At 36.3% G+C, this 17,186-nt stretch overlaps 1 protein-coding gene across 1 annotated transcript in view; it reads right to left on the minus strand.

Annotated features, from left to right (window-relative positions):
- Positions 1–2,211: 2,211 nt before the first annotated feature.
- iglon5 (IgLON family member 5) overlaps positions 2,212–17,186 on the minus strand; it is a 138,822-nt gene continuing 123,847 nt past the window's right edge. The window contains exons 7-8 of the mRNA XM_055047146.1: positions 14,229–14,380; positions 2,212–9,281 (exon numbers count right to left, since the gene is read on the minus strand). Coding sequence (XP_054903121.1) covers positions 9,178–9,281; positions 14,229–14,380 — 256 coding nt within the window. The 3' untranslated portion in view covers positions 2,212–9,177. The remainder of the gene's footprint in view (positions 9,282–14,228; positions 14,381–17,186) is intronic.

Here is a 17,186-nt window from a genome sequence, read left to right on the forward strand (position 1 = left end):
TTTAATGTCAGAATGAATAAAAAATGTGAGAATTTAGTAGACTGAAAAAATTTCTTAAAAAATAAAAAAAAAATAAATATCAATAACCTTTCTTGTTAATTTGCATAAATCCGACAGGAATCTCTTGTGTACTAAATGGTTATCAAAGAGTTTCCTGTGATTTCCTACCTGAATTATTTGCAGTTTTATATGTGCAGTACTTCAAGTTAATAACTCTTTTACACTTTAACATATGTGTTTCTAAACTAACTTACCATTTAAAAACAACAACAATTATAGAAGGCACATGGTATCTCTGGAGGAGCTGCAGAAATCCACCTCTCAGACAAGTGAGTCTGTAGTAAAACTCATTTAATTCCCATTTTGCCATTATGGAACACAGACATGAATGAAAGAATGTAGCCTGGTCATATGAAAGGAAAACATGAGCTTTTTGGCCTACTTTGGGAAACATTGTAAAGGAAAACATGAGCGCATCACGATGAAAGCATCATTCTAAGGAGATATTTTGTGTTTCACAGGCAGGTAAGTCGATCACAGTTGATTGGAAGATGAATGGAGGTAAATAAGGTGTGAACCTGAAAAACAAACTGTTAAAGACTGCAAATGTCTTATTTCGGTTAGTTTTTTTGTTTTTGTTTTTGTTTACCATTATCTAAACTGGATGGAAATCTGAAGCTGATACAGTTGAACAGGATGAAGTATTCATTAAATACTGCATGGTATGCAATGAAAACAAAAACAGAAAAATATCCCTCACAAAAATTATTAACATACATAACAAGCAGAAAAAATTGCCTATTGTGCATGCACGACATGCAGAAAGACAATAGGCTGGGACTCAAACCAAGGACCTTCTTGCTGCAAGGCAGCAGTGTTACCACTGTGCAACCTTACTTCTAAAAGTTGTATTTGCATTTTCGGAAAAACTTCGGGGGACAAAGTATAAGGAAGTTCTGTCCCCACTCTGTCACAATTTGGACCGGACAGTAGATTTTTGTTGCAAATTGAAACTAATTATTTTTATCACTCCAACATGAATAATTAAAATATAAAAGGCTACATAATCTTTTCCACCCATTGCTTAAATAATTTACCACTTTACTAAGTGTTAAAAAGCTTAAATGGATGTTCGTCTCCATGGGAGAATTGAACATTTAACTATGTTGAGATATACCCACCAAGCTGTCAGAGATGAACTAATATTATTGCTTTAAAAACAGCTGTGCTGTTTAGTGAAAGGGCTGATAGATGTTATGCGTGAGAAACAAACTTAATCTGTAATACTCTTGAGATTGGGGTGGAGAATAACCTTTAGGCAGAACACCATATTAAAGTATATTCATCACATAAAATACCTAAAGTCCAAACCTAAAACCATTCCTGAAAATGTAGATGGGTAACAAACCACATGCAGTGCGACTGATCTTGAACTATTTTCACAACAAAAATAGGCAAAATGTTGAGCATCTAGATGTTGAAACCTTTTAGAGATCCAAAACACTTGGCGCGTCAGCTCACGAGAACGTAATACAAAAATATCACATTTTTAAGATTTTATTTCCACCTCAAAGATAAAACTTCTCTTGAAGATAGAAATAACCAATCATGTTCTGCATTTTTGACATCAATCTTTTCAGCTTACAAAATATAAAAAATACTTTACTACACAAAAGGTGTAGTAATTTTTTTGTGCTTTCCTAATTAACTGGACAAAATTTGTGGACAAAGTGATTGTCTACCTATGTGGTCTTCTTATATTTAATATGCAGAAGTTGTTGATGACAGCACATCAATGTTTGTCCTTAGGGATGTTTTTTTTTGGCTGCAAAATCATCTTGTGTGAAGAAACCATTGTGAAATCAACACCAAACATGAAGCGACAGCCATAATTTTCTCATCAAAAATTAATAATGACAGCACATTGTGTCAATCAATTATCTCAAAACAGTGTGTGGCTGTTGGTTATCAATTTGATGTGAGCCTAAAATTAAAGAGTATTGTTTGAACAGATATGTCAGACCCTCATGTAGGCAAAAAACAAACAAACCAAGAAAAAAAATAAATACATCATGCATTAACACTACAAAAGCAAGGACCTTTTATAACAATAGAAAGCCAAGACCGAGGTGAAGAAGCAACAAGCTGACCTCACCTCATTTTGATTCTCTTACACTGCCCCATTTCCAGCAACAAAGCACACAGAATAGGTTTTGTTAAAAACAAAATTGTTTTATTTTTTGTCTCCCTCCACTTGATATCATTTTCCACTTTGTGGATTTTGAAAAAAAAAAAAAGGAAAAAAGATACCAACAGCAATGAAATAAAAGTAAAAAAGACAGAATTTGCAGCTAAATAAAAAAAATACAATCATCACTTTACAGCACAGAACAACTCTCAGGTTGGAAAACAAATGTTTTGTTCCTTTCATTTTGTCTTGTTTGTTTACATTGATAACATCTTTAGGAATGTAATAAGAACCTGCAAACCAGGTGTATGTTACGAATGAAACAACCTGCCCAGTGGAGCTTAGAACACAAACACGCAGATGCACACATACTGCTCAGAAACAAGGCCCTTGGAATTATTAATGGTTAATGCACACTTTAACATGCATCACTGCAGTCCTTGTGCTAGTTTACACACAATGCATCTCTAAAAAATGCAAAAAAGTGGGCAAACCTGTAGAAAAAAGGGGTGCGGGTGGGGGACCATTTTCTCAGATCGTCTGCACAAAAAACTAATTCAGATGGTAAAGAATAGAAACATGGAGAGATGGGTTTTTACATTCAACATTAAGTCAGCTTATTCCAGCAATTTTACACAACAGGAGTCCTCAAGTAAAATTTGTTATCGGATTTCAAATAAGACGTTTTCCTCTTTCTATTCAAAGCAGTAATTTCTGTCCGGAGGCTCACAGCCCTCTTACTATCTTCTCATGTATCCCAGATTCCAGCATTTTACCCTGCAGCTGTAACTTCAGCTTACCTTGGTTTGCAACATAACTGCTTTTCTGTAACATGACTGCAATATTAATCAGCACAAAAATACCAGTTGTGACTGAGTTGTGGAGAAAAAAACCCCAAAACAAACAGACATCCACCTTCTTTTTTTTTTGTCTTTGTTAGTTCTTGGTGTTGCAACCAATATTTACTCATCGGTTGATTGACAAGGAAAATGCAACGCGTAGGACGGTTATTCACAGAGGCCAAGTAATGGTGCTCTCTCTGTGTTGAAGATGCGAGGTGGGCGACTTAATGACTAGAAAGACGTGGTGGGCGAGATTCCTGCTTTTGCCTGCCTGAATGTTGCCGTCGCCCAGCTGGTGGACTGTGGCATGCTGTTAATTAGACCAATGCTTCTGCTCTGTGGCCCAAAGTCTTTGTTAAGAGAGGAATCTCTGCCTGCCTGTCACTCCAATCCATGCAATCCATCAATCCATTGCAGTTTTTCCTCGTCTTGTTGACACCCAACAGGCAGCATACAGGGGCACACGTTAGCTGCAGTAATGAAACTATATTGCGTCTTAATAAACTTGCAACACTGACTTTGCCCATGAGAATGGAATGGGCCTCCGGATAGCTGGTAAACAATGGGTGATTGGGATAATATATGGGAATTAGGCGTGCTTTGCAGTAAAGGACATGAGCAGGGGATTTGGAATAATGATATTGATTCATATGCAATTATCACGCTGGTGTAGCATATCCTTTTGGTATACTGCCTCTAGTTGCTATGAGACTATGCTGCAGCTCACAAATGAAACTAATCTGTTACACATAATTTATTGTTCTTGTGGTTGTCATCCTTATATTGACATAATAGCACATGCAATTTTATAGAAAGGCTATGTACCAAAACAAGCAACAAAAATACAAGACTGCATTTACTTGAAATGGAAAACTAATGATTAATTCTTTATTTCCCTGGATTTGACTCATGCTTCTGAGTACATAGTTTACCAAGCTGACATTACAGCTTGCCCAAATAGTTTCAGAAAAGGGCCTAAAATCGATGTGCAATTAGGGGTGTCTTGTATCAGGCATGATGAATAATGCTCTCTGCTCTAAGGCTGGGTTATGGACACTTGATCAATCCAGTTTCTGAGGCTGGGGAGATATTGCTCTATTTCAAAGCTGTTCAGTCAAATATATTGATTAACTATTGTGTTGAGGATTGAAAGTCTATTCCAGAATTTGCTTTGAGCAGCAAACCTGCTGTAAAGAGGAGATATGCAGTAAGCCCACTACCTTGTATTAAATTATGGATATATTCATGTTCTATCAGATTTATTTTTATATTTATTGTTTTACTACACTGATTTTATTTGCACCATTAAGCATTTAAATATGCTATCCTCTTCTAAAAGCACATTCCTCTGAATATTTTACAATTCTCTTCATACAACATTACTGATATGCTAAACATAAATAAAGATCCAATAAATCTATTCATTTCATATTCTTTGACCAAGCATTTATGTGAAACAATTGTGAAACAAATACAGCTGTTAAAATGCACTACAATGCTACAAACAGTAAACAGGCTGAAGTTTTGTAACACCTTATTTAGAATGACTCTGGAAATAGATCATCATAACCTTCAGCTACAGGAGCCAATCAACACTTTCTCATCAGGGTACGCCGAATGTAATTAGGGGCTGAAGAATCGTCTTGTTTATATCACTGTAAACGCATTGCACCCCACTTGGAGTGTTATTTACACACTGGAAATAGGCCAGACTGCATTTGTGATCAAGGCTATGTTAATGATGTTCATATTACATGGTGCAAGCATAAATAGAATGTGCTACACCTTCCCCTGGGGGGGACCACGACGCTGAAGTTTGGAAATGCAATTTGATTGCTTGTCTGTCTTCCTTCTCACAATGAAGGGTTCACTGTCTGGTGAGTGTCATTGCATCTCCCTCCAGCTATGAACTTTTGGATTTGCATTCTCAGGATATCATCCCACGGGATCATCCGGCTGGTTGCTCCCTCGGCAGGAACTTCATCTACCCTTAAATTTTATACCCCAGGCATCTTCTTCCAGCTTGACAACCGTCTCTGCAGCCTTTATGCCATAATAAGAGTGTGAATCATGTTTGGCTGTGAGCAAAGATATGTGCCTGATTATATATAATAACATTGTCAAATTGCTTCAAAGAGGCCTGTCATTATCAACCTGTTGCTCAGTAGTTAATACTAAAGATTAAAAAAGAGGTTAGCAATGAGGAAACGAGGATCTCTGATAGAAGGAGTGGCAACCCCGAGAGAAGCAGGAGTTTAAGGAGAGTGGTGGTTTCAGTTTTATCTGAAACTGGATTATATGAAGAGAGTTTGAGCAATTAGTATTTTGTGGAAATAGTAAAAAATACAACATTTGCTTGGCAGTAATGAACAAGAGAGGCAAGATCCAAGGAGATTAATTAATTTTATGCTTTCCATTTTTGGAAAGCATAAAATTAGCGGTCCATGCTAAATGGTTGGACATATAGCATGGACTGCTGGCAAAGCAACTTTGTTTCCAGAGTTTTTATGACTTCTTGTGGTATAAAATCAGATGTTACATTGGTTTGACTACTAATTTTGATACTTTGTCACTTTACCTTTAGTTAGTCAGTTACCTTGTAAGGTGAAACACTCTTAACACATAAACAAAAAAAATTGGCTAAGGAGGAAACTCACAAATGATCTTATGCGAATAACTAAATAAAATAAAAATGTCAGGAGTGTAAAGGTGTAAAGAATGACATTTAGCTGTTGTAAAATGTTTGAGATTGAAATTGCTCCATTAGAACCAGTACTGTTCTGATAATTTGTTAGCACGTGCTGTTGGCACACCTTGATTTTTCAGTCTTCTCTGAAATATACCATTTAGAGAATTCTGCTGCAAGATAATGACTGCCTTCATGAAGGCTGGAAGAATGATTTAATCCCAGTTTTACTACACTAAAGCATTCTGAAAGTTCTTAGTCTGATACCAAACCCAGGTACCATTGTAATGACCTGCAAACCTTGTTTTGCAAGGGAAGAAATATGGCTAGGACCCATATTTTCTGCTTCTACAAACAAAGGTGTCCATTATTTTTAATTAAAAATCCAAACTAACCAACTCAAAAATATAAACACACCTATAAGCATGCTGTCAGCATGACGCTAAATGTCACTCCTGCAAGATATCAGCCTCTAATAACTGAATCAATGAGCCTAGAAAAATTTATGAAATCTAAAGTAATTCAAGTAAGGTTTCCAAGTTGTAAAACCTAATATCATATAAAAATGTATTATGGTGAAATGGGAGAAATATTTCAAACCTTGAAATGCTTAAATTCAGTTTTAAGCCTGTTTTCAGACCTTTCACCATTAAACTTGAACATAACAGACACAATTTGGTAGTTCTTTTTTTTTTTTTTTTTCAAAATCCACCCATTCACAAATACAGACATGCTATTTTCAAACACACACTGACAAACATGACAGTATGTTGTTTTCTTGTCCACAGTTTTTTTTATCTTCTTTTTTATCTTTATCAACAACAGATTATGTACAGACAGATGCTATGGGCCACTGATAACCCTCAGTGGGAAGCTGACGCAGGACAGAAAGTGACTGTAAAAAAAAAAAAAAATCTTCTAAAAGACAGTAAGAGATTAAAAATACTGGCAATAAATGTTTCACAGACCAAATGACCTGTTATTGTGCTTGAAATGGAATCCATCATTGTTTTGGGAGCAAGTAGTTGCATGCACAATATGTGTTCTTTAACACCCAAATACATCGCAGAGGAAACGACATATAGTGTCCTAGATTAAGGGCCATTTAAACAGAGCTTCACAATCATTTCCAAGGAAAGTACACAGTAAAAGTACAACAACAGACTTTTGATAGAGCTTGTTAATGGCAGATCATTTCGGAAATTACACCACAGATTTGACCATGATGGAAATCTCTTGCACAGTAAAATTAGGGGTTATTGCTGATTTGAAAAAGAAACAACAAAATAAACAAATAAACAAACATACAAAGAAAACACATTCACACATTTGATTCAGTATTGAGTAATTCCCCTGTCATGTTGTAGTAGTCAGGGTTCAGCTGGGGTAGACTCATCCCTTGGTGCGCACTTGCTATGGCAAATTTGCATATAGTCTCTGAGTGTGAGCTGAACACAAGAAATGGGTGCAGGCATGACGAAATACGGGATTTCCTCTTGCTGTTTGTGCTGTACAGGGTTTTTTGTCACAGGTACACACACCAGAGAGAGTAGTGGTGCACCAAGGTGAGATTTGTCCTTGAAGAGGATTCCTGTCAGTGGTAGGATTGAGCTTGATTTATGGGGGCCATAACTGAGCGGTGGAAAGGACAGGTGGAGCTCGGGCTCCTTCGCTCAGCCAGCCACAGGTAATGGCTAATTACATCTTTATCTCCCTGTGGTCTGGCAGAACAAGAACTGACTTACAGCCACAGCCAGAGAACGACATGGATCCAAATCATTTATCTAGATGGTCGGTAGAGGACACACCATGACAAGCGGACAGATGTGGTGTAAATGTGTGTTTGATGCAGTTAAAAGCATGACAGAAAGAGTCAAATACATAAACTGCTACAAATTATAAATTACACCACCAGCCACCGCTTCAGGACCCGATCGAAATGACCCCCTCGAACTGTTTCAAATGTGATTTTAAAAAGCTTGCCATGGCAAAATAGACCACATCACTTCAAAAACTTTACACCTTTTTTTGTTCTGTTTTTCTTTTTATCTTCATTGAAGTTGTTCAATGTGTGCGAGCAAAGTAGAAAACATTTCTATTTTTTTCTCCCCACGCACAACTCATTACCATCGTATTTTGTTTGTTTTTTTTTCTCTTTACATGGAATTACTATTCGTAGTTATTCAAATACTTATTAACATCATCATCATTATCATCATCATCAGTAGTAGTAGTAGTATTAACACCAAAAAGTAAACGCAGTAAAAGCAGGTAACCTTGCAGAGAAAAAACAGACACAGTGCAGGGAGGGAGAGAGGGCGTATGGACTCACAACAGGAACATCTCTAACCAGTACATGCTATCAACAAGCGACAAAGAGGATGGAGCAGCAACAGCTTTGAAACAGAAGATATTATTTGTCAATAGACAGTCTCTTGCTGCTTCAGAAGACTTAAATGTAGTAGAGGCTTACTGAAGATCTTATGGAGGCAACCTGAAGTCACCAGCATGGCCTCTGTGCTGCACATATTTACAGTGGAGGGATGAAAAGCAGGTGACGATGAATGGCAGGATCGACGCACAGCTGAGAACACTAGCAATATGAAGGGCAACTAGACAAAGCACTTTAAACAGAGAGGCAAGGAGGAGGGTGGAGGGACTTAAAAAGGTTTGGGTAGTGAGGGCTACATGCGAAAACTTAGTATAAACCTCCCCAAATTACATAAAGAGGACAGGCGCCATCACCACCCATCCTTTTTTAATACATTTTGACATCATTCATAGCAGCTTCACTGCTACACTGGTAAAATAAAAATAATAATATACAAAAAAAACATACATGTGTCTGCACTTGGTTTAAGTGTGTGATCATAGAGTGAAACTTCACATGACAGCCAGTATCACATTATAACTATCATTTCCATAAATACCCACCAAAATATTGTGATTCCATGTATTATTTCCATAAGGCAAACATTGTAGGTCAGTCAATAGTCTGTGTTTTATATTACATAAATGACCATACAGTTGTTAGATTATCTATTTTCTTGTTTGTCGCCGTCATCGTTAATATACACTTTCTATCAGCTTGACCTCAGTGGGAGTAATGGGGGAAAGCAAAAGGCGGCGAGGGAAAGTACCAAGTCAGACAAGTCTGCAAGGCGAAAAGGACAAATTGTATGCGTGAAAGAGAAACAGAAGAAAGAGATATTGTGACTAAGTTGAATTCATAACTGAACGGAAGGTGCAGGGGAGGGAGTTTCAAGGGAGTAGTCGTGTTTGATGCAGTGATTCAATGGCTCCTGAAATAATGCATATTCTTTTTGTTCACAGTGATGGGTTCGTAATTAAAGAATTTCATTTCCGTTTTCCTTCCTTTGAGAGAGGGGAGAGAGTGAGACAGAGGGAGCAGAGGAAGAAATGGGGCTTGGTGTTTGAGGATGATTCCAGCAAACAGAGCTTCACACTTTCATCAGAAGAACAGCAGAGAGGGAAACCCAAACACACAGGCTGGCACTCATCCCTGCATGTAAACCAGATCCTCGCCCCTGGAGGGCTCCTGGTCCTGGATAGAGAAATAGGAGATTGGAAAAGAGGGCCGGGAGACAGGTGAGGGAGAAAGAAAAAAAAAAGAGGTAAATTTGCTATCATTTCCAACATGAGTTCCTAAAGATCACTAGCTCTTACATCCATCACAATTTACATCAAGATTCTGAGATTTTTCACACATGACTAAATTCATATCGATTTGTAATCTGATTTATGGTAAAAACATATTTTTCTGGCTGTTGACTGTGTGCTGATTTATTAAATGATAAAACCGAGTACCCATGCTTTTTGGATGTGTCACTGGCTGAAGCTTACCAATTGAACTTCTACATTTTCATGTAATTGTAATGGAAAAAAAATATATCTATATCTATATCTATAGATATAGATATATATCTATATATATAAACATATATAGATATCTCTCTCTATATATATATATTTCTATATTGTTTGGCTATAAATAGCCAGTTTGCATACATTTTATTCTATATGTTGACAAGTGCAGGTTACACAGTGACAATTCTATCCATCACTCAAATTCCTCCCATACAAAGCTTAATACCAATGACCTAATGATTTTTACATGTTGCTTACCTACATGACATTTCATGACCATGATAAGCCACGGCAGTCATTAATTTCACTTTGATGCATCTTTGTTAGACACATGAGATGAAAAAGGTGACCTTAATGTCCTGATCTAATAATTTGAACATGCTGAATTCCACGTCATGAAAGCACACATGAGGCTTGTCATTTTAACTCATCAAGCAACATTCATTTGACATCTGTCAAAAAAATAACGACATTGATTGCTCTGTGGCAATTTTAGTTATCCCAGTGAGGTATTATACCATGTCAACATCTCCATAACCGTGCCACATCAGACAAAGGCCACCAGAGTAAATACAAAAAAAAAGAAAAAAAATAAATCTTCAAAAATAATTTTTTATTGGAGGGAGAAATGTATCCAAGCCATCCTGACACTCTGTGAATATATAATTCAATCATGAATTAGCTGTTGACAACCTTCGTAGGAGTTTAAAGTTTAAATCTGATCACCAAGACCAGAATACTGACTGCTACACAAAGGAAGCTGAAGATCTGAAAAAGCTACACATTAATTAGGTCTCTGTGATCACTCTGTGGAATGTCAGAGTGTGTTATTATCAAAAACCAGGAGAAAATATTGTACAGTGATGAGCCTTCTAAGAAGTGGCGGCAAAGATCGACTTCTAAAGAACAATTTAGCCTTATTTGTCTCGACTAAAGGTGACCTTGATTCTTTCTTGAACAGGTTAGGTCTATGCAAAATATGTTTTTGTGCAGTTTTTGCACAAAATAATTCTTAGATAATGAGATTTTAGTCTCGTCAGTTCTGTCTATTTAGAGCTCCTTTCAGAATGAGCTGATTCAGAGGCTCTTGCCAGACAAAACACATGTTGTTTCCAGCAGGCATTGTACAGCACACAGTGGTAAAACCAGCTGAGCAAACATGCTTGAGCTCCACTTGGGTTGCTTGGTAACAGGCTGGGCTCAGCTGGGATTTCTAGGTAACAGCATAAAATCAATCAGTTATGAGTCAACAATTAAGAGGTTTTTGAAATGGGCAATTTTCCAGAGGCCAAAAAAATAATAGATCCCTTTTTATGTCAATTTTACTTGAGTAAGTGAAGAGAAATGGCATCCAAGAGAGATTTTCAGTACACAAAGCTAACAGAACATAATCTTTTAAAATCAGTTTCTTATATCTTACCTCGTCAACCTTAGTCTGCCCAAAATGAACATCTGATAGACTTAAATATCCTGTACTCTTCTTGGTGTACTGTTATTTGTCACATCTCATTTTTCATTAACATCATTTTTCAGTCTGTATTGTTAAACTTACAACTAATTTTGTATCTTCCTTTCATGAGTGATTTTACTCATAAATTGGGACACTAACAGCTTATGTGAAAGTAAGCCTTGGAAACATCTATATGTTAGCCAGCAGCTAAATCTGGTTCTGTGCAGCTCTTTCCCTGTGAATGTATGTCACTGTGTGATTCAGAATAAATTAACATCAAATTAAACAATGTTTATTTATATCATTGTGCCAAAAAAACCCGACTAGTTGTGCTGAAATTTTAACAGTCCATTTAATCTTTTGTCAGATTAATAAGTAGACCATAACTGTTCAAACCTCCTTTTTTTAATAATTGGGTGTTTAGGTCAGCAATCATCATTTGGATAAGCAAGTTGATTCTATTCTCCTTAGAAGTGTTCAGTAATTAAATGCACTGCACACAATCTAATGTAGAAATTATTTTCATTTCAGTTCGGAAGAGGTTAATGATGGTGTCTGAGTTCACAGTATGTGATCAATGTTGAGTCAGATTCTGACATAGAGCAAAAACACCACCATCCAAAAAAAAACAAGCTGCTGACCATTGAAAAACTGTTTTGCTGGTTTGCTCAGTAGGAGGAAAGAAAAACTGCAAAGCTAATCACCCAGCTTTTCTTGATGGTATTGATTCTTGATTATTCTCGATGGCTTGGTGTAATTGTAAACTTCTTATAATTTAAAATAACATCTATCAAATTTATCCATAGGTAAAAGTAGACAAGGGCTAATATTATTGTTTATTATGTTATATTGTTGCACCTCAAAACAGATTGATGTTTGTTGTATTTTTATTGGCAGTAATTTCTCATTGTCAAGAAAACTGTGACTGATTGAAGATACTCTGGAAGAGTTTGAGTGCTATAGAGTACAACTTTTTAATGAATCCAAGACTGGAGATTCTTTAAAGTTTTGTTTTATTTTACTAATTTAATTATAAAATACAGGTATGTAGAAGCCTAAATACTGTTATTTTCTGTTCATGTGCTTGGCTCACTTTGTTTATTCAACAGTTGTTTTGGGTAGTGATAATTTGTGTTATGGTTTTGAAACTCATTAAAACATTTTATGATATAATCATGATTACTGTTTTAGTTTGTTTTATATTTTTATTAGTTTTCTTTCCTGAGTGCTTCAACTTAACATGTTTAATGTCATCATGACCTGTTTTGGCAGGAGGGTACAAAAGTTTGTGGTATATTTGAAAATCATCTAACAGATTAGAAATTTCTTCCAAAATAATAATGTTGAGTGCATCCACAAAGACACAGCTCTGTGCTCCATATGCTCAATCATTACATAAAAGCAATAATTATAATGTGAATCACTTCAATTACCATGCTTCATTATGAAGGGACTTTGTCTGTACTCTCCTTCTTCTACCAGGCAGATTTTTAGTTGGAGCAATATCTACTTTTTGAAAATTAGACTGGTAGTGAGTGAATGCTGAAGGGAGAACATTTCTCACCTTGAACTTGTTTTTTGAGGATGTACCCAGGACTACACTTTATGCTCCTTACAGCCAGAGAAAAGTTTGGACACTCCTGAACTTTCTCTGGTATATCCTATAAAAAACTTTAAATTCATGGACATGGATTTAGCATTTTGGAAATCTTGATACTGATAACCAGACTATAGCTACATGTAGGTAAAGGAACTTTTAACAAACACACTGGTGTGATATTATTTAAGTGGCATTACTCAGATCTTTATTCATTTAGACTTTTCAAGAAACAATTGAGAACATGAATGCTTAGGAGGTATCTACGATAACTAAACAAGCATTAAAAATACTAAGTACAAAAGTTAAAACAGAGCAGACAAATGAAATGATAACATCTCACACATTTTTTTTTTGCTCTCTGTGTCTGAGGCTTAATATGAAGGATCTATTGTAACCCCAAGAGTCTTCACACAAAGCCACTGTTTAGTAGATGTATTTCTCTAGAAAAACAAGTCATTATTTTTTATGTCACGAGTCAGCAGTAACATGTTTTTTGAACCAGAGGTGTGGATAACACTTTACAGGCTAAGCTGCAAACCCCTTAATTAACCCTTTGTATTCATATTGTCACTTGTTTTACAGTTTACAGAGATATAAGCAGGTGATTTATACTGTAGCATATGAGTGTAAAGTGAAAGCAAGCAGCGACTGCCACTGGTCTATGTAATGGACTCATCGACAGAGAATAATTACAATAATGTGCCAATTTTGACATCATTGAGGGGTTGCTGATGTTGAAATATTGCATTTGGTACCTTTAAAATGGTGAACAAAGAGGTATAATAGCAGACAAATTAAGTCAGGTGAGGTAAAGACAGTGAGGCTCGAAACGTGAACAAAAAATCCACAAAAGGATTCAGATTATGGCCCATTGCTGGTTGAGGAAAGAAGTGGGTTTGTTGTGTTCTAATGATAGCAGGAGAAGATTAGGAAAGAAAAAGGAGGCAGAAGGACAGATGATGGAGAGATAGGCTGACAGAAGTGACTGTGGCGGTGAAAAAGAGAGCAGAAAGATGTATGGGTCTGGCAGAGGAGTGAGTCATTGAAGGGAGACTGGACGAGATAATGGGGAAAGGAATGGAAGAAGAAAAGGGATAGATGAAGGACTCACTTAAGATGGTAATGCCAAACGCACTAAAGGGAGGGTGATGGGAAATGGAAGGGTAGGAAATCGCTCATTGGGGACGGTTAATGTGAATTGGGCTCTGAGAGAAATGACAACTTCTTGGGTAACAGGACAGAACAGAGCGACAGTCTGTGTGTACAGGCGGGTGTGTGAACAGACGAGCGATGGCAGGGGAGAGAGCGCACAAAAAGAGAAAGAGGCTGTAATATAGGCAAGCAAAGCTTTAATGGGGCGGAGAATAACGTAAATGGGAAGAAGGAGGGAGTGTAAAGGCTCAGTGAAGGCTGTGCAGTGTGCAGAGCAAAAACAGATTTGGAATATTTTCGCAGCAGACAGTGCTGTCTAACTCCGGATAGTCACAAAAGATAAATGTGAACATATTTGACAAAAAAAAAAAAAATCGATACGCTTCCACACCTAGGTTTGTGAGATGTGTGTGATAACTTACGAAACAGCAGCATACTGGCGTTGGAGGAACCCAGACGGTTTGAGGCAAAGCAAGTGTAGTTGCCAAAATGTTTCTCTGTCACATTGGTAAACAGCAACAGCGAGCGCGTCTTCTCGTTTTTGATCCGTAAGGTGTTGTCATTCTCCACTGGCCTGGGTTGTGTGCGCAAAAGCAAAGAAAGGAAAAAAGACAGAAACAGGATGACAGTCTATTTAGAGAAATAGAAAGAAAACCCAGCATAATATCACACCTCCTGATTCAGTCTGCTGAGAAGAATACATTACTTTGTCATTTGACAGGTTTGCAGCATAGTCTCTAACAATTATCTTACTTTGTAACAGCATTTAGGCAGCTTTTGGCAAACTTTAACCAGGACTTCCAGGCTGAACACATCACAAATTCTCTTATTTTTTGAAGGCAACACATTAATTTCTCTTGACTAATTATTACTAATGACTAATGCTTTATCTTAACCTATCACATAAAATAAGGTTGTATTGTGTCAAAATATGTGAGAAAGGTCAAGGAGTTTGAATATTTTTCCACATCATGGTACTTTTGATACATTTTTTTCTTAATTAATTCTCTCTTTTGTTTTATTTCCAGGCAATTGGGCATGTGCATATGGATTCATACATTTTTTTTAGATTACTGTCACAACATGCACGGACAGTTTGATTTTAAAGCATTTCTCAAGCAAAAAATAAAATAAAAAATGTCTGTGTCCCTGTTGCTCAAGGGACACTGCCTTGCATGTTTTAGGTGTCTTCCTGCTTCACCTGATTCAATTGATGGCTGGTTAACGGGCTTTTACTGAACTGCAATCATCTGAATTGAATATTTTAAAGCAGAGAAACAAATAAAACACACAGTGCAAAATGAAATAAGGAGTAGGGTGGGGAAATGCTGACATCATCTATGTGTCTAATAGGAAGTCTTGGAAATAACAACCATTTGTTTTGCAATATAAAATGTCACAGAAGATTCTGAAATCTGTTCTTCTGCTTTGGTGTTTGGTAACAAATGATTATGAGGAAATTTGAAAAAAAAAAAAAAACGTATTGCAGCAAATTCTTATGTTGTTATATGTGCTCTTTCACTTCTAAAATGTTCTTAAAAAGACACAGCTGTTGTAGTCACTGCATTTTTCAGGGATTTTTTTTTAATCAGAGATACCACATAGCATGTGTCCAAAAATGTGAACCCCCTCATAAAAAACAGCACTACTAAGCTTTTAGGCCTTCTTGATACTCAAGTTTAATATAAATGCTACAGTTCTGTATCATGAATACAACCTTGTTCTCAAGATTAACTTTCAAACAGAGCCTCTCAAAATCATTTTACTTACAAGGTCACCAAACCAGTGCTGAGTCAGCTTGACATCTCTGTTCACCAAAGTTTAGGTTGAATTATATGGATAAGCATTCCTTTCAATTACTTACTCTGTGTTTTTATCAAAAACAACTTATTCTCATCAGAATCAACACGCATCTTGTAGAAATTAGACTATTACTCAAAGTTAATGAAGTCTACAGTGTTGTAGCAACTCATGTAACTCCTTTAACTGTGCATACTTAATTTACTCTCTTCCTGCATCTAAATCAGTGTAAACAAAGCACTCACATTTTTTATGTCACTTTTTTTCTGTCATCATTAAGCAGGGAATTGTTGTGGGCTCATGAACCCATCATTCTAACCCTCTGAGAAATTTGATGCCTAAAAGATGTTTAACAGACATTCACAATGGCTTATTTGCATTTAGATATTGAGTTAAGATGGAATACATTATATCCTGGCGACATCACAAACAAACTTAATTTTTCTGAGCATTCATCCTATTAATGCTCTATGTGTCACCAGCTTGTTTCCACATTATTTTAGCCACAATTCCATAAGGGAAGAATTTGCTGACATATTTAGTGACTCTTGTAAAGACAAAAACTAGGCCCAAAAGACAAGTGTTATTCAAACACATTGGTGCTGTCTTAACAACATAACTGTGCTCCTTAAAAATAACTGACTTACATTTAATGTAAAAAAAAAAAAAAAAAGCACAGATTTTGTTTTTACATAATTGTAAGCTTTTCTTAATAACCTTCTAAAAATCCCAACTACTTGTTATTGCCCGGACCTTAATATATTAACATTTAGCTAATAACATTGGTACAATTCTTTTTTCAATTTGCATGTAATAAGAGTAATTAGAGAATGCTGCAATCTAATATAGTTGCATAAACATTGTAGCTATACATTATCAATTGAACTTAAGCCTCTTAGCATTTTCTGACATCAATAAACATAAATCTGAAAAGATTCACCATCAAATGAACTTGTAGAGCAGTTTAAAGCTGGATTATCTTGAAAAGCAGCACCGCTTTTATTATCTCAGTGCATCATCTAAATATGAAAAGATTTTCAAACAGCTACAATCAAGACATGACCTTCCTGAAGGTCAAGAAAAGCAGTAATCAGAAAAGCATGCCTGTGGAATCACAGGAGGAGCTGCAGATTTTCAGTTATACAGGTTGACTTTTAGCTGTATCTATTCCAAATTTGGCCTCAATGTATCTGTATCTGTGAGAAGTACCCTGTTTTTGAGTGAAAGTCATAAGAAATCCTATCTACCACAAGCCATGTAGGGGGCAAGGAGCAGAAAAGGACTGAATATGTGAGACAAAAAGTTCCTTTTTGGCATACAGACAAAATTTTATATGTGATCGATAACTAACACTCCTTTCCAGTGCAAGCCAAACATATATTTCTGAATAAATTTTTTATAACAGATGTAAAGTATGAAGCAATGTCACCACATGAAAGATGTTTCAGAAAGTCAGACGTGTCAAAACTTAGATTAGGTTATGAAGAGTATTTATCAAAATGGATCCATGCAGAAACTAAAAGGTTTTATAGTGGTTTCATATGGTCATTAGGAAATAATCTCAACAACCCTGACCTATT

Source organism: Poeciliopsis prolifica, unplaced genomic scaffold (assembly GCF_027474105.1).
Source record: "Poeciliopsis prolifica strain line A6 unplaced genomic scaffold, Auburn_PproV2 SCAFFOLD025, whole genome shotgun sequence".
NCBI classification, from domain to species: Eukaryota; Metazoa; Chordata; class Actinopteri; order Cyprinodontiformes; family Poeciliidae; genus Poeciliopsis; species Poeciliopsis prolifica.